Source organism: Fukomys damarensis, unplaced genomic scaffold, assembly GCF_012274545.1.
Source record: "Fukomys damarensis isolate Sample0158 unplaced genomic scaffold, DMR_v1.0_HiC HiC_scaffold_5, whole genome shotgun sequence".
Lineage (NCBI taxonomy): Eukaryota > Metazoa > Chordata > Mammalia > Rodentia > Bathyergidae > Fukomys > Fukomys damarensis.
This window is the reverse complement of record NW_022900917.1, coordinates 3,930,557-3,948,222: the sequence shown is the minus strand read 5'-3', so window position 1 is coordinate 3,948,222 and position 17,666 is coordinate 3,930,557. Positions and strand designations below refer to the sequence as shown.

At 50.5% G+C, this 17,666-nt stretch overlaps 1 protein-coding gene across 4 annotated transcripts in view; it reads left to right on the top strand.

The window, feature by feature from the left end:
- Atp6v1c1 (ATPase H+ transporting V1 subunit C1) overlaps positions 1 to 17,666 on the top strand; it is a 42,938-nt gene that overhangs the window by 15,998 nt on the left and 9,274 nt on the right. For 3 of the 4 annotated variants that reach the window (XM_010612117.3, XM_010612118.3, XM_010612116.3), the window contains 7 exons: positions 5,328 to 5,501; positions 6,388 to 6,455; positions 9,900 to 9,985; positions 12,025 to 12,119; positions 13,547 to 13,638; positions 14,366 to 14,464; positions 16,055 to 16,123. In XM_010612117.3, coding sequence (XP_010610419.1) covers positions 5,364 to 5,501; positions 6,388 to 6,455; positions 9,900 to 9,985; positions 12,025 to 12,119; positions 13,547 to 13,638; positions 14,366 to 14,464; positions 16,055 to 16,123 — 647 coding nt within the window. In that variant the 5' untranslated portion in view covers positions 5,328 to 5,363. Of the gene's footprint in view, positions 1 to 4,765; positions 4,875 to 5,327; positions 5,502 to 6,387; positions 6,456 to 9,899; positions 9,986 to 12,024; positions 12,120 to 13,546; positions 13,639 to 14,365; positions 14,465 to 16,054; positions 16,124 to 17,666 lie in introns of those variants that run through there. The other variant, XM_010612119.3, reaches the window with a different exon arrangement.

Genomic DNA, 17,666 nt, shown 5'->3' with positions numbered 1-17,666 from the left:
TCTTGTCCGATATGTGACACGATACGTGTAAGCTTTAGTTTCTTCGTAATTACTAGCCACTCCATGAGTTAATGTGTGGGAGGTGCTTCCGTTTGGTACGTAGGAAGTTTCCGGCCGGAGCTGGCTGCGATCTGGACATGTCAGTCCTGTGAATGGACAGGGTGCCTGGTAATCGTGTGTCACCTTGACCGCACTGAGAACACCTAGGGATCAGTGAAGCACTGTCTGGGTGTGGCCTGGCACAGAGGGTTTTGTTCTCTCAAGCACTGTTCCCTACTCTGCTTCCCGGCTGTCGTGAAGTCAGCAGTTGTGGTTTACCACGGCCTTCTCTTACAGTGTTCCTGCCTCGGAGCTGTCTGACCATGGGCTGAACCCTCTGAATCCAAGAGCCACATATTTAAATTGTGGGTGTCAGGTAGTTGGTTCCAGGGATGTGATTGTTAGTATAGAAAATTGGTACCACAGCGAGGTCGATGCTGGTTTTCACTGGCACACAGAATATGAGTTGTAGGGTCACAGAAGCTTCCCCCAGGTTTCAGAGGAAGGCCTGGGAGGCCAGGCAAGCCCCAGAGAGGGCAGTGGGGCCGGAGCAGTGCAGTGGAGACCCCAGGATGACCGTGATGCCAGGGCGTGGAAGGTCGCTGTGGAGAGCTGCAGGCTGTGAACAGCCCGCCCCGACAGGACTGGAGCTGTGACCCGCAGGCCATAGGGGTGGGCCATCCACGCCTCTGCAGCTCACACCTCACTACCATGCTGGGGCTGGACTGCAGCACTTTGTGTTTGCCCTGCTGGGTTCCAGTCTTGCTTTGATCTGGTTCTTTTCTGTCACTGTGCTTTTGGGATGAAAATGTTTACCCTGTGCTGTTTTACCTTGGGACTATGAGAACTTGTTTTTGTTTGTTTGTTTGTTTTTAATGTTTTTTTGTTTTTTTGAGACAGGATCTCACTGCGACTGACTTGGAACTCACTATGTAGCCTAGGCTGGTCTCGAACTCACAGCGATCCTCCTGCCTCAGCCTCCTGAGTGCTGGAATTACAGGCATGCGCCACCATGCCAGGCGCGAGAACTTGTTTTTGATTCTTACAGAGCTTCACAGCTAAGAGTTACCTCGAGTCTCAGATGGGGCTTTGACTTGGACTTTAAGGCTTGAGAACTTGTTTTTGATTCTTACAGAGCTTCACAGCTAAGAGTTACCTCGAGTCTCAGATGGGGCTTTGACTTGGACTTTTGAAAAGTGCTGGGACTGTTGAGAACTTTCAGAGGGAATGAGTGGACTTCCAGCTGTGGGCAGATGTATCCCATTAGCCAGAATTAGGAACTTGCTATTGGCTGTGTCTGGAGAACCTGGGCTGGGCCAGTGTCCAGCATCCAGTCAGCAGTGGCCTCGAGGGTAGGGAGATCATCAGGAGAGAGAAGCTCTCCCTCCCTCGTGCACACACACAGGAGGATGTGTGAGGACCTGGGTGGAGAGGAGGGCAGCTCAGTCGTGTTTCCCTGAAATCAGTTTTCCTGGATTTGTGCACGATCAGACGCCAGAGTCACCTGGAGCTAGGGGAGAGCGGGGCGTGCCGGCCTGGTGAGCTGGTGACAGTGGCCACAGTGTGACTTCTTTGTTTCCTTGCAGCTCAGAGAAAAGGAGATGTGTTCAGCAACCTGAAGTTCATTTTCTGAGAGTCATCAGAGGTGGATTTTGTTTGGAACTAGGCTTAAATTCTTAAATTTCAAAGAGAAAAATGATTTTTAAGTGACTTGTGTGAGAGGTTCTTAGTGGACCTCTGTTCTTAGTGGGCATTGCTTAAAAACAAAACAAAACGAAAGCTGGTGATGTAGTTCAGTGGTAGGGCACTTGGCTGCTGTGATGATCCTGGGTGAAAAGAAGGGAAAGGAAGCGGGCATGGTGGTGCATGTCTATAATTCTAACACTCAGGAAACTGAGCCAGGAAGATTGTCGTGAGTTCTAGGCCAGCCTAAGCTAGATAGCAAAACCCTGTCTCAAAAAACCGAAAAAGAAAAGATTAAAGAGCCCGATTCCTTCCTTCATTAGTAGAATTAATGAGACCTGAAGGGTAGGCCTGGGAGTCAGCCCTGGGTGAGGGATTTCAAGTACATATGTGGTTTATGTGTTTTGGGGATTTTTGAGACAAAGTCTTGCTGTGTAGCCCAGGCTGGCCTTGAACTCATGGAATTCTCTTGCCTCAGCCTCCTGAGTGCTGGGATTACAGGTGTGCATCACCGTGCCTGGCTCAAGGTTATATGTGGATCTCTCTCCAGAGCTTTGACCAGTGTGGGCAGAGCCTACTCTGCCAGTGTGGCACAGCAAAAATCCCACATATCAGCTGTGTGGCCTTTGGTAGGTGACTGATGTTTGAGTGTCTCAGGGTCATTGTGAGAATTGTGAAGTTGTCTGTAAAACAAAGGGAACACTTCCTTTGCTCCTCATCTCCCAGCAAGAGAATGCTCTAGTTAAAGGCTGGAGTAGGAGAACGCCATGACCCCTAGGCACGCAGGACTCTTGCCTAATTTGGAACTTACCAGACACCATTTCCTGTGATGGAAGAAAAGTGCAGATGCTCTTCGTAGAAAAGAAGGTGGGGTCCTCTGTCCCGGTTCTGGAAACCTTTCAGAAGCTAGAACTCCGATGATGTGACAGTGACATCTGCTGTCATGGCTCAGTCTGGAGGGGCTGCAGCACAGACAGATTTAGACTTGGCAGGAAGGATTGCAGTAAGGGAGCTCACGACCTGCCATTTTAGGAGAGAGGAGGTATAGAAATGCTATCGCAGGGCATTCACAGAACCACTGGAGTAAAACAGTATAGTAAAGCGTCAGTTTCCTCCCAGCTGTGCTCCCTTGGGAGATGTGGGTTAACACGGAGTTAAAGATGCCAAACTGGAGATTGTAAAGGTCAGGGTAGCCCTGAGATGGGCATTTGGGCTAAAACAGCTGGATTCAGGAAGCGTGGGCGGGCAGGCAGGATGTTCGTGGGAGTCCGCGGTCTGGGCACAGCCGAGGGCAGAGCAGGCAGAAGCCAGGAAGTGACACCTGTTGGGCCCTCAGGTGTGTGTGTGGGGTGAGCCCAAGGCCCGGAAGCAGGTGCTGGCCCACGCTTCCTCCAGCTTTCCCACAGGAGAGCGTCCTGGGGTGGACAGTGCCTGCCCATGAAACTTTGTCCAATTAGAAATTCTGGCGATGTCGGCCCACAGGAGTTAGCTTGATTATTCTGTGCTCTTATGATACTATGTGACTTTTTTTTCTTACTAAGCAGCATTATATTTTAACTCAAATTAATTACACTCATAAGTTTTAGAAATACTTAATTTTCAAATGTTTCAGATAAACACAAAATTCCAGCACCATAGCACAGCAGACATCCACACAGTCACTACTCAGAATTTAACAGGTGGCATTAACGTTTTGCCACGTCTGCCCTGGATGCTTTTCTTAAGGAAATACTCTAGGGTTGCAGGTCAGTGCCAGAGCATTTGCCCAGTATATGCAAGGTCCGGGGTTCAAGCCCTATACGCAGAAAATGAGAACTGAGAAAAAAATAAGGAGAAACAAGTCCACGACGAGGAGTATGGTCTCCACTCAGTGCCCATCTGCACACAGCCCACACTGCCGCCGCGCTCCGCCGTGGAAGTGGGCTCTACCCCTGCCCCAGGGCCGCCGGCTGGGCTGGTGTGGGTCCTGGGTCCTGGGCTTGCCCCCGCAGGAGGCCAGCGGCTCCAAACCAGCAGCTGTGCCCCTCCAGGCCCGGCTCTGCCTGTGTTGCCTGTCTGGTCCCGGAGAGCCGGGGCTGCCGCTGCTTCCTGGCCGCCAGCTGTGGAGCGGGGAGGAAGGCTGGCTGTGGCAGGGCTGCAGCAAAGAAGTAAACGCAGATTTCGCAGTGCTCCCGAACGCAAATGGGCAGCACATTTTGGTTTATTTATATAATAGAATTCCATATCGTAATTAAAATGACTAAGTCAGAAAAAACCAGGCAGCAGAAGAGTGGTCAGTGCAGTATGGGTAGCGGCCCCAGCTGCGTGTGAATGTCCTCTCTGTGGCTGGAGGCCTCGCCTCGGACCCCCTGGCTGCCATGTTGAGCCAGAGGCTGTCTTGGTGCCATCCAGGCCTGGTCTGTTAAGCACAGTCTTTTGCAAAATTGCAAATGTTTGAAGACAGCTAAGGATGTTTAGGGACTTGAGGCATTTGTCCTTTCTGAGTGTGGACTGGAAATAGCCCCCACTGTGATTCCCAAGAGAATTTGCTAGGCCCCTGTGGCAAATGTATTTGGTGACTGCTGTTCGAATGCATTGATTTAACTAAGACTTTCTCACATGGAAAAGTTATGCACATGGGAATTTTCCCACTTTGGTTGTTTCGTTTTGTTTTTGTGGTACCGGGGATTGAACTCAGGAAGGACCTTGCACTTGCGAGGCGGGGGCCATGCCACTGGGCTAAATCCCTGGCCCTTGGGTGTATGTATTAGAGATGTATAAGGTGAACCTACACACCTGTGACTCATTTGCTTGAAGGGAACTGTTGGTACCTGGTTGTCCTAATGACTTTCTCTTTGCTGGGACCAAATACCTGAGCCCACAGTTTAAGGGATGAGAGGTATTTTGCCTCAGGTGTTTGAGCGCTTTCCTCTGTAGCCCACTGGCTCCGAGGCAAGCCCTTGTGGTGGGATCTGCTGTAGGAGAGCAGAGGGAGGAACTGGGGAGGGAGATGCATCCTTCCAGGCCCCGCCCCTGCCTGGCCCCGCCCCTGCAACTGTCTCTTCCCACCAGGCCCCGCCTCCTAACAGGAGCAAGTCAGCTGTGAGCCCCCACTCTGCCTGCTGGAGGTTTTGGGGGGAGACACCTGAATAGAGACCATGGCACCAGAATGGGTAATCTCACTTACTGAGTGGTTCCTATTCAGGATGTTTTATAGTTAAAAAACATTAGATTATTCTTCACTAGCTCCTCTTCGTAGTTTCTCACATCTGCCCTCTTTTCTGGTCTAGAGGCATGGGCGGGCTGACATGGAGGGAGCACCTGAACCCAGGAGTTCCAGGCCTGTCTAGGCAGTGTAGTAAGACCACAGCTCAGAAAGCAAAAGCAGGAATGGCAGGGAGAGGGAGGTGTCCAGGGTTCAGGCGCCCTCTGCAGGGCCCCAGTGGCCGCACTTCCTCCGTCTAGGCCCGGCGTCTCCCAGGGATGCCATGGAAGGGACCAGAGCCCTGATGTAGGGGCCTTGGGGGGACAGTTGAGACCCAGGTCATAGCAAGGCTGGACACTGATCACTCCCCTAGCCCTGGAGCAGTTTTTAAAGTGACAGTAAGCATCGTTCTGTGTCACAGCCCCCGTCCTGAGCTCTGACGCAGCAGCACTCGGTGATGAGCATGACTGAGTTCTGGCTCATCTCGGCTCCTGGGGAGAAGACCTGTCAGCAGACATGGGAGAAGCTGCACGCGGCCACCACCAAGAGCAACAACCTTGCTGCCACGTCCAAGTTCAGCATCCCTGACTTGAAGGTGAGCTGCGCCCATGGGAGCAGAGGCCCAGGACCCTCTTGGTAGAAGCGTGGTGTCCTGGTTCCCTCAGAAGCGCCCTCCCTCTGGCCTCACAGGATTTAAACTGTGCCGTCTCGGAGGTGTTCCGGTTTAGCTACCCTTTCCTCTGCAACTTCGGCGGCTCCCTAAATTGCAGTGAGAAAAATCCTATGAAAATACATATCCAAAAATATGGCTGCCAAAAAGGGAAAATGTAAGGAATGCAGTTTTTAAAGTACCAGTGAGTTTGTTTTTGTGTTTCACATTCTGCTGACACTGCCAGTGTTAACCACGGCGCCTACCTGGTAGTTTAATCCAGTTGCTCTGTGAAACATGCGTGGAAGACCCGAAATCAGGCAGGAAGCAGGCCCCGGTGGTATGCTGACCGACTCCTGTCAGGAGCGGAAGTCAGTGAAGTTTGTGTTTTGCCAGCCGGCTGTGACACGCGCTGAAGAAATACTAAGTCACCAGCATGATCTGGGGTTAGGGATTCCTGTGGACAGGGAGTTTCCTCCAGTGTGTGATCATTTTTGCACAGTTGGGCACACATCTGTACACCTTCAGCTGCAGGCCCCGCTCCAGGCCTTGTTCTAAGCGAGCGCTGGGCTGACCATTGTCCCTGTGTAGCCCAGGCCCAGGCCTGCTGTGACGGGTCCTGGTGTGCTGGCTGGCGCCCGTGTCTGTGAACGAGAGGGTTAGTTTGTGTGCAGAAATAGGGTTTGAAATGTCTGGTAAGCAGCTTTTGACCACACTGGCGAATAGTGAAGTAAAGCGTGGAGAATTTGAGACTGCGGCCCTTCAGCCCAGGCTGTATCTCCGTGTGAAGGAAGGGAGAACACGAGTGACTGCGGGCCCCTTTCTCTTGCAGGTGGGCACACTGGATGTCTTGGTCGGCTTGTCGGATGAGCTGGCGAAGTTGGACGCGTTCGTGGAAGGGTAAGGTGCTGACTTGCGCCCGGGCCGCCGCACAGACTCACTGCTGGCCGAGCGCTTTTAGGAAGTGATGGCTTTTCTCTTTGTAAATCTATTTTATGAAGGAACAGTTTATATACAGTAAAATGTACATTTGAAGTGTGAAAAATACTCTTTTTAATACCTTTACCGAGACAGGATTTACACTCTGTGCGGCTCACCTGTTTAAAGTGTCCAATTGTTTTTTGTACAGCCACAGGTGTATGTGTGTGTTCTTCCATGGGGCAAAGTCTTTTTGGATCCTTTGCCCATTTTACCTATACTATTTTTTTTTAAGTACGTTTTTTTTGGTACCAGGGATCTAACTTGGGACCTTGCACTTGCAAGGCAGGCAGTGGAACCACTGAGCTAAATTCCCGGCACCTTTGCCCATTTTAATTAGTTTATTTGTCTTTCATTATTGAATTGTTAGCATTCTTTACATATTCTAATATAAGTCCCTTAACAGCTTTGACTTGCAGACGTTTTCTTGAATTCTGTGTGGAGTCATCATTTTTGTCTGTTTTGTTGTGTTTTTTATTTTTTGAGACAGAGTCTCACTATGTAGTTGAGACTGACCTAGAACTCACAATGTAGCCCAGGCTGGTCTCAAACTCACAGCGATCCTCCTGCCTCAGCCTCCCGAGTGGTGGGTTCAGGCGTGTACCACCACACCCGGCGCTTTTTGTCTGTTTGTGACAGGGTTCCTCTATGTAGTTGAAGCTGGTCTTGAATTTACTGAGTAGCCCAGTTTGGCCTTGAACTCGCAGTGATCCTCCTGTCTCAGCCTCCTGAGTGCTGGGGTCACAGGTATGTGCCTCTGTGCTTGGTGATTGCTTTTATCGTGTTCTATAAAGCACAGCTTTTTGGACTCTAAGTTGTTTCATTTATCTGTGTTTTTATATTCCATAGAGGCTGAGGTCAGGGTTGAAAAATGATTGTTATTTTTTTTCTCTGTATTGAGATTGAATTCAGAACCTTTGCTTTGAGTTACATCCCCAGCTTTTTGTTTGGTTGTTTGTTTTCCTTATTTTTTTGGCTTTTTGAGACAGGGTCTTACTATGTAGTTCAGGCTAGCTTTGACTATGTAGCCTGTACTGGGCTCAAACTGGTGATAATCCTCCTGCCTCATCTCCCAAGTGCTGGAATTATAGACATGAGCCACCATGCCCAGCTTCTTTTTTTTTTTCTTTTAATTTTTAAATTTTGAGATAAGGTCTTACCAAGTTGCCCAGGCTAGGCCTGAATTTGGACCTCTCCTGCCTCAGTCTCCCAGAGTGCTGGGATTGTAGGTGTACACCACCATGCTCAGCTAGAGAAAATTTTTAACATAACTGGTAAGGAAGTAAACAGACCTAGTGTTGTGTTGATGGTCTTTAACACTGGAGGCAGGAAGACCGTGGCCAGGGATTTGGCTCAGTGGTGCCACCGCCTGCCTCTCGAGCACAAGGGCTGGAGTTCAATCCCCAGTACCCCCCAAAAAAACCCAAAGAAACAAAACCAAAAACTCCCTGTAGGAGACAGTTTTACAGGAAATTAGTCAAGAGTAAAAGCTTCATATGAGGCCTGGCACTTTGCCATTAGAATGGAGAAAATGAAGGAAACAGTTACTTTTGGGGTTGTAATTCATGTATTCACATAGAGCAAATAATGCTGAGTTTTTATACACAGTGAGAGTAATTATTGATGATATACTCAAAGATTGAGCTGATAGAAAGGGTGGTATTTTGGTTTCCTGATTGTAGGGATTGTTTTCCTTTCCCTTCTTGTGTTTTGGGTGCTAGGGATTAAGCCCAGGGCTGTGTGCATGCTGGGCCTCTGAGTGTTTTAAGAAGAGTGCTGAGGAGACCTGAGTCTCCTGTTGAGGGGCTGTCTTCCTTGGGGTCACTTCTGTCCTTACAGCTTTGGGCTCTGACTCTCAGAGAGACACCAGGGAGGCAGGCCCCTAGGGATGCAGAGGCCGGTGTGACACCCAGGCCTCTGTTCCTCTCCCTGAGGGCTTCGGCATGGGCTTTGGCTGTACCGAGCGTGGCTGGAGCCTGGGCACTTGGGCGTGGTGCACTTGGGACCCCATGCAGTTGTGGCCCTGATTGTCTTCCACAGTCAGCCCGAAGGATCGAGAGACTTGACAGCCTGTAGTGTTTGGCCTTGGTGGAAGGACACGTTCTAGCTTCCTGGCTTAGCTGTTCCAGCTTTCCAAGCCTGAACGTGATGGCATATGGTGTCATAGTTTATATTGTCTCAGAAGTCTAATCATTAGAACAGTATATTTTGAAGTGGCTGTGTACATTGGTCTAGATAAATTTTTTTTTTTTTTAAACTTTTTGAGACTCACTGTGTAGCCCAGGCTGGCCTGGAACTCATGATCCTCCTGCCTCAGCCTCCTGAGTGCTGGGATTACAGCTGTGTGCCACCACTCCTGACTTAGCTATTCTGAGAGGTGCACAGGGAGGTCTTGGAGGTTCCCCAAGGGTCCATGGCCCCCTGGCTAAGCGCGGTGAGGCTCTAGTGCTTGCATCATTGTGTCTGAAGTGGTTCTGCTTTTCCAGGACCAGGGTCACCCAGTGTAATATTGTCCTTGCAGCCCTTGGTCATCCTTTCTGGCCCTTGCTGTTGATGTTTATACTTCCAAGTGTTCGGTTGACCTTCCCGCCTGAGCACGCAGCCTTCAGTGTGTCCTGTCCCATCCTGTCCTGGACGACTGCGGTCCCTTGGTTGCCATAGCTGGGATGCTCCCCTTCCCTTCATGCTGCTGTGTGTAGCCTCAGTAGCTGTCCTCAGCCGGCGAGGCGGGTGCCCTTGGGCATCTTTGCCTCTCCTCAGTTAGACTGCAAGCAGCGTGAAGGCGGTGATCTTGTCTGGTGTGATTCTGAGAGAAGTCCAGGCCGAGAGGCGGAGCTGGGTCCTGGACCCCGGTGGAGTGGAGCCTGTGTCGGTGGCGTGGGCCGAGTCCCTCCTCTCCTCGCACCTTGGTGTCTCACAGAGGGAAGAGAATGAAAGGTCTGACCTGGGAGTCTGCCGTTTGTCACTGCTTTCTTCAGTGGACAACAGAGTGCGTGGGACTCTCGCTGTCCCGTCCTCACGGCCTGAGTGACCGCGCGTGTCTGGCGTGCAGTCATTGGCAGAGCCCTTGTCGGGCTTCCCACGTGCCACTCGGCTGGTCCCCGGGTCTCTCTTCCCACTGCCATGTTTTCCTGTGGGCTAAGGAGGCTGGTGTGTTCGCATGAAGCCTCCGGTTCTCCAGGTGACAAACCTGCTCCACTTTGTCCTTGCAGTGTAGGTGGAAGAGGGGCGCCGTGTCTCCTGGACATGGGCAGTTGGAGTGTGGAGTCGAGTTTGTGTCTTCGTGTGCTTTGTCTGCTGGAGAGCCTGAGTGCAAAGTCCCTTTCCCCTGAAATGGTGACGATGGCTTTGTTTCTCACCCCGCAGCGTGGTGAAGAAGGTGGCCCAGTACATGGCTGACGTCTTGGAGGACAGTAGAGATAAAGTGCAGGAGAACCTGCTGGCCAATGGAGGTAAGCCAGGGGCTCGTGACTGACCACTGTGAACTTGGCGAAGCCAGTGACCTCGCTACGCATTGTGACTTGACTTAGGAATTCAGTTTGCTCTCGAGGGCTGGTTGTAACTCGGGCTGGTCAGTGAAGATGCAGGCTTCTCCACACCGCCTTCAGTCTCTCTCCTGTACACAGGCCGATCTCAGCATTTCTCAGTGAGCCCCACACAGGAAAGGGTGCTGTCATGTTCCTTCACAACTGTGTAAGGGTTAAATCTGTGTCTGAGACCATCTGGAAGTGGCCGGCATTCTCGTCAGAGCTGAAGACTTTGGTCATAAGTTAAAACTAAAATTCCAGTCGTAACCCAGTAACCCAGTCATAGCTTGAGGGTCCACTGTAAATCTGTGGATGAGGGTGTTAAGTACAGCAGAAAGCCAATAAAATATAGTTGCTATGACTGAATTTGGTGACATTGCCAGTTACACCCTGTCCCCTGCAACAGCTTATGACACAGCTCACAGCTTCGCGTTAGCTCGCTGTAAAGCCTCATGTTTCCGAGTCAGCTTCCCAGTTACGAATCTCAGCATCGTTTGTGTTGGTAGCAGCTGTGTTCTTTAGCATCTTGCATTCATGGCATCCAACCGTTGAAGCTCTGGAACTGGATTCATTAATCTTATTGCAGAGTGCTGCCTCTTCCCCTCAAATCTGAGTATTGCTTTTCATGTACCCATAAAAATAGTTACTGATGTCTCTAGCTAGAGGCTGATATTTACGGTTTGCTCTGTGGTAACGGCTTCCTAAAGGTGACTGATCTCACAGTTGTCATTTTTACCTGAAATTATTTTTTAACGACTTTGCTTCATTTTCAGTTAGATCCCTCTTAAATGATATGCCATTAAAAAGGAAGGAACCCTTTTCACTTCCTTTTCATTCATTCTATCTATATTTTATATAGTATTGCCTGCAATGGTAAGATCTGTTTATTAAAATCTAATGTTGGGGGCTGGGGATTTAGCTCAGTGGTTCTTCGGCCTGCCTCGCAAGCACCAGGACCTGAGTTTGATCCCCAGTACCAAAAAAAAAAAAAAAAAAAAGCCAGGCGTGGTGGTGCATGCCTGTAATCCCAGCACTCCGGAGGCTGAGGCAGGAGGATCGCTGTGAGTTCGACAGCAGCCTGGGCTGCATAGTGAGTTCCAGGTCAGTCTCAACTACATAGCGAGACCCTGTCTCAAACAAACAAACAAACAAACAAACAAACAAATCCAGTATCCTTCTAATCTCATTTCTTCTCCTTGAAAATAATAGATGTTCAATAAATATTTAATTGGTTAAAAAATATAGTAATTTATTTTTACTTTTTGTTATGCTAGTGATCCTGATCTAATTGCTTACTGTTTCTATTACCTTGTGTTTTAGGACAGAGTAGAAGGCCGATATGTTAATTTATGTCCCCTTTACTGATGTAGGTATCTTGCACACTGCGGTGTTGCTGTGGAGGTGGTAATGCGGGGCAGCGCGTCTAAAGCTGCTTGTGCAAGTATCTGTGCTGTTGGCTCGGTCAGCTCTGGTGCGCCTGACGTGGGCTCCTGGCCTTGGTCCTGCTGGCTTGCGGGTGCAGTTGCTTTGATCTTTAAGCTTCCAGGGACTTTGGCGTCGAGCGTCCCTTTGGCTTTACATTTATTTTCCTCTCCATTTGAAAGTAAAAGCGTCCACATTTTGCAGGTTGCTAAAGTGTAGAAATGGCCCCTACTTGGTGTTAACAGACAAGTTCCTCTTTAGTTTGTTTGAGGACATTGTTGAAGAACAGTAAATTTAACGTCGTTAAGTTTATCACAGAGCCAGTTAGAAGCAGTCTGTGTCCTTTCCCCTCCATGACGTGTGTGGTGAGTGTATACATATGCTGTGTATCCGCTCAGCATGTTAGAAGGGGACTCGTCACGAGCCAGAGCTGTTACTTAACCAGCACTCCTCAGAAGCGACATCTTTGTTGATGTCAGTTTGGGCATTAAAAGGCATTGCTGTGCAAGAAAAGATGTGGTGAGTTTGTTCCCTCATTGCAGTGGATCTGGTCACTTACATAACGAGGTTCCAGTGGGACATGGCCAAGTACCCCATCAAGCAGTCTCTGAAGAACATTTCCGAGATAATTGCCAAGGTGAGAGCAGCGTCGTGACGGGGGCTCCCTGATCGGCAGTGGCTGAAATGCTGGTCAGCTTTTCATAGGGCAGAGGTGCCCCTCCGCGCCCCGCCTCACCTTTAGGTGTTGCAGGTGTTCAGATGTTAGACCTCCCAGACTCCGGCAGGCCCAGCCTAGATGGTTTAACGATTTAACGAGACCCTGCCTCAAAATAAGAAAGGAAAATGGGCTGGGTATATAGCTCAGCAGGAAGGGGTTCAGTCCCCTTTCACGATAGTGGAAGTCTTCAAATTTGAGAGAAAGTGTAAAAGTCTTAACAGAAATTGTAATAAGACAGACAGACAGGACTTCCTGAATGTTGCCGATGCCTGCCAATCTGGCTGAGGGAGGGTGGGTTAAGTTATTGGATAAACAGACTTCTTTGTTTCCTGACTTTAGTTAAATGGAAATGTGTAGACTATTAAGGATTGTAACTGAAGTCATTGTAGAATTCTTTCTTTCTGAGATAGGGTCTCACTATATAACCCAGGCAGGGATCCTCCTGCCTCAGCCTCCTGAGAGCTGGGATTACAAGTGTGTACTGGCACACCCAGCCTTCATCATGTAATTTAAAGACTGAGTAGCTTGACACTATTAAGTGCTCTTGCTGCAGCCAAACTTGTTTTCTTTGGGTCCCTAACAGGGATCGATCCAGCCTCTGCCCTGTGGTACAGTTGTGGGTGAGCGGACAGGCTCAGGCTGAGGGCTGGCCCTGTACCCCTGTACCCCAGTGCCAGGGGAGAGCGGAGTCCAAGCCAGATCTCAAACATTAATCAAACCAACCTGGTGCCTTTCTTGCTAAGCAGTTAATGATTTTAGTTCTCCTTGTAACACTTACAAATTCATTAACAATTTTTATTGCTTTGAGAAAATGTCTTACATAATAGTGGAATTTATGACAGTGAAAACGCTATAATTTAGTTCTTTTTGGGAATTCAACTTCTACCTTTGTGAATTGAAACCTTTTAATCAGACATCTTCAAACCAGTGGCTTGCAGCCTGTTTATGTGAATTTGAAAGTAAAATAGCAATACTATGGCAGGCTTGTAACATGGCCAGAACTGGAGAGGCTGAGACGGGAGGATCACAGGTTCAAGGCTGGCCTGGATTCCATGGTTGAGGCCCTGTTCCCTACAGCCCCCCCTAGGAGAAAAACTGTAATATGTATAATAATAATTGTAATGCATGTAGAGTGAAACATTAGTAGAAAGCAGTTATATGGAAATTATCCTGTTAAAAATGAAGGTGGTTTTTAAAATGACCCTTTAGTGTACTTTCACTAGGATGTTCTTACATGAGGAACTGGTGGTATTTTTTGTAGTTGTTAAAGTTCAGCTATTTTAATTATTTTAGTGGGGACCAGCTTTGGAAATCTGGCCTGTGTTTAACCATTTTCTGTTTTGAAGGGAGTTACACAGATCGATAATGACCTGAAATCCCGTGCATCCGCATACAACAACCTGAAGGGGAATCTGCAGAACCTGGAGCGAAAGAACGCGTAGGCTGAGGAGCGAGCGTTTGTGATGCTCAGGGGGAGCGGGGAGAGGGATCAGGACCAGCCTGGCCGTGTCTGTGATCACTGGTACTGGTTTTAGTTTGCTGGAGGAAGTTCATTAATATCAGTTCCTAGAGTTCAGCCAGAAACAGGCGAGGCTGATTGACTATCTCATAAATGCTGCTCGTGGACCGAGCCCTCTACCCCTTGATGTATCGCTGGACACGCCCCGAGGCTGTGTCGCTCAGGAGGCCCCGCTGCTGTGCAGGACCTCGCAGCATGGCCCGCGCCCTGGAGGTTGGCCACACAGCCTAGACCAAGGTGGCCTGGGGCTATCGTGCCAGAGCAGGTCAGGACGCTGCCGTCCTGGGACCGTCATTCCTGGAAGGCCAGACAGAGACTGGGGAAAGTGTTGATGAGGGGGTGAAATGACCAAAATTGCTGGTGTCAGCCAGCGCCAGGAGGTGTGGAAAACCCGCAGGTTATGCTTAGATGACGGAATGTCGCAGTCTGATGAGGTCATGGTCTTCGGGGAGAGAGCCGAGCTGGGGTAAATGCAGCGGGCAGAGGTGGACGCCAGGAATCGCTGGTCGGAGGGTAGCACGGGCGTGGCTGAGGGCTCCTTGATGGCGGGAGTGTTAGGGGTCCGGACCCCACTCGGGGTGGTGACCCGCTCTTCTCTGCTGTGTGCCAGAAGCTGGTCCTCATGGTCCTTCCCTTTTCTCCTCAGGGGAAGTTTGCTGACTCGAAGCCTGGCGGAAATCGTGAAGAAGGATGACTTTGTTCTTGACTCGGAGTATCTCATCACCCTACTGGTGGTCGTCCCCAAGTATGTGTCTCCCTGTTAAAGTGCAGGCTCGATGTCAGTACCTGGTACTGCAGTTTGGAGCTTTCAAGAAAAAAGAAATATGGAAAAGGAGCATGACCGGACACCAGCATTTCCTCGTGCGGCTTGTACGGTGGCGGGATTTAGTTCTTAACCTGCCCGTGGAGACACAGTTATAACGAGAGTGATAGAATCAGCTCACTAACCAAAAACACTAAATGAGTGGGACTTTTCAAAAACAGATTTACGATTTTTCAAACTAGGAAAATCTTTTGATTTGTTTTTCTGGAAATCGTAGGACTAGCCCTACAGAAGACTAGATTAGGGAAGGCAGGTTATTTTCTGTGCAGGCCCTGGCAGAAAGTATCGTGAGCTGGACTCGCAGGTGTTTTTGACCTTGCCGGCTGCGTGTTAGTGTCAGCCTGTGGCTGGAGCTCCCGCAGAAGGCGTGGGGCGAGTAGGAGGGGCCTGTTTTCAGAACTTCGTTTCCCAGACACAGGCTGTGCACCCGTGGGCCGCAGACCCAGAGGGCTTCTGGTTCGGCTCCTCGGGCAGTGCTCGCTCAGCTTTGGTGAAACGAAGCTCGCGGACACGCGGGCAGATCGAAGCTGGAGACCGTGAGGCTGTTAGCGGTGTCGCATCTTGAAGCCCGCTGGCTGTTGGGTCTGTGGGGAGACTTGGGGGTCTTCAGAGCTTGATTGCAGGAAGCCTCCTCGACTTTGAAGCTTCGCAGTTTGATCTGCTTAGGGGCCTGAGTGCTGGAAAGCACCTCTGCGGGGCTCACAGGCTACAGAATTATGTGGGGTTTTACTTTCCTTTGGTTTTGTGTTGTAGTCACAATGTTCTGCTGTTTGGAACCCTATCTATAATACATTTCTTTGTGTCTGCGCACTTACACTGTGCAGGAAAGTCTCCTTTGCCTGTATGTCTGTCTCATTCAGACTTAAACTTGCTGTTTAAACCAGAACTTTTCATAGTTCTCTACCTTGTAGCCGGAATGCGGGGCCTGCCCGTGGGAACACACGTGCTGTGTCACTCCGTCCTGGCCTGTCTCCCCGCACCCAGGGCCGGGGGCCTCTGCCGACATAGTGACCGTCACTTCGTTACTTCTGCTTCCTGTCCTCTGTGCTTGCTTGTTTTGTTTGTTTGGTTTTTTTGGTTCTGGGAATGGAACTCAGGTCCTTGTGCTTGTAAGGCAGGTGGCGGAACCACTGAGCTCAATCCCTGGCCCCCTCTGTGCTTTCTGTAGATAGAGTGGGACTCAGCCCTTCATCCTGGCCGTGGTCAGAAGTGACAGTGATTTGGGTATGGGCTGTTTTTTAAATTGACCCAAGGCACCACACTTAGCACCAGAGAGCTGGGAGACTTTGTGTGGTCGCCCTCTCCCAGCGCGCTTCTCGGCTGTGCGCTTGAGCAGCAGCTGCTGGACTTGAGGCTGACCCTGCTGCCGGCACACACGTGTATTGGAAAGTTCTCAGCGGGAAGCCTGACTGTTTTTGTTCACTGTGGTGCACTTCCTGTCTGCCCCCTGATTTTTCTCTTCTGGGTACGGGCCTGGTCTTCCGCTTGGGGCTGACCCTGCCTTTCCCGCAGGATGAACCACAATGACTGGATCAAGCAGTATGAGACGCTGGCCGAGATGGTGGTGCCCCGGTCGAGCAAGTAAGTCGTGGTCTTTGCCGAACCGTCTGCTTCCTAGATTCCTAACGGTGTGGGCGTTGTCTGTGCTCTGTGCTAAATTTCCAATTCCAGAAGCATGGTTCTTACTTTACCAGTGAGTTCTGTTAATTTGTGGTATCGTGATTTTAGACCTGGCAGGGGCTTGGCCCAGGCTGTAACCCACTCCGTTTACAAACGGGAGGCCGAGGCCCAGCGTCTCACGTTGCTTGTGGCAGGGCCGGGACTGGAACCCTTGTCTCCAGTGTGGGACCTTCTGTGCACCAGGCTGCCCACCACGGGACTGATTCAGTCAAGTGTCCCAGTGGCCACTAATGTGAGCACTGCCTTCACCTCCACTGGTACTGCCAGGTCTATCCATTCCTTAAAAAACCCTATTGACGGGGGTTTGGCTCAGTGGCACTGCACCCTTCCTCAGACTGCAAGGTCCTGAGTTCAATCCCTGTACCAAAAATATAAGTCCGAAAGACCCCCCTTATTTATGGATTTACAGGCTTAACATACGGGGTGGAGTTTATAGCCACCTGTGAAGCAGTCAGGGCCGTGCTGGATACTGTGTGTCTGCACCCAGAGTCCTCACCGAGAACCTCATGACAGACAGGAGGCGGGGAAGTGGTGTTCGCAAGGTCAGCGCGTGGACCGCTTCTCTCCTCATTTCGTGGTGTCACGGCGGGGGTGGCTCAGAGAGTAATGGGATGGGTCTGGGCCCCGGGCTCTGAGTTCTGTTGCTGGCTCTGCTGCCACCCTGCTGTGTGGCCTGGGGCCGGCCCCTCCGTTGGCCTCATTTCCCATCGCACGCTGTGTTCTGAGGCCAGCAGGTTGCGGGCTTGATAGTCCAAGGAATGTAAGGTTGTCCTGTCGTGGGTGCTGCTCTTCAGAGAATGGAGCCACAGACCTGTGCCCCTCGTGAGTTCCCTGGTTGAGGGGCCCCTGCCTTGGTGATGCGGGTGGGTGGTCCTCTCTCCCCGGGGACCAGGGGCTGTGGGGCTGCCTTGACGTGCGGGAGGCAGAGGAGGGAGGATGAGGACCCAGGCACAGTGACCTTCCAGCGGGTGCACAGAGGCAGGCCGTGGGCTTGCTCAGAAGGAAGGAGGGCGGTCAGTGCGTCGCTCGGAGGTTCGGGTCTTAGTGTGCAGGGGAAAATGCTAGGTGAGAGGAGCCATCACGAGTGTGCGTTGTGGAGGGAGCAGGCAGGGCTCTCGCTCCTCTCCTGAGCTCCTGGGCCTGTTCTGCCTGCTGCCCCAGGAGTGCTAGGCCTGATTTCCCCCACTCAGCAGCTGGCTGTGGAAGTGTGTGGTTGCCACAGTAACTAAGGTCTTCGCATTCACGTGGTGTGCCCGATGGTGGAGCCTTCACATCAGTCAGATGGATGAATGCTAGGCAGTGACACTTCACCTGCTCCTCTCTGTACTCTGTGTTCATTGAGGCCTGGGATCAGCCCAGTGAAGAGTGGAGTTTGGAGGTAGAAAAACAGATTGAAAATACTATCCTCAAGTCAAAAAGACTTTTTTTTTTTTTTTTTTTTTAT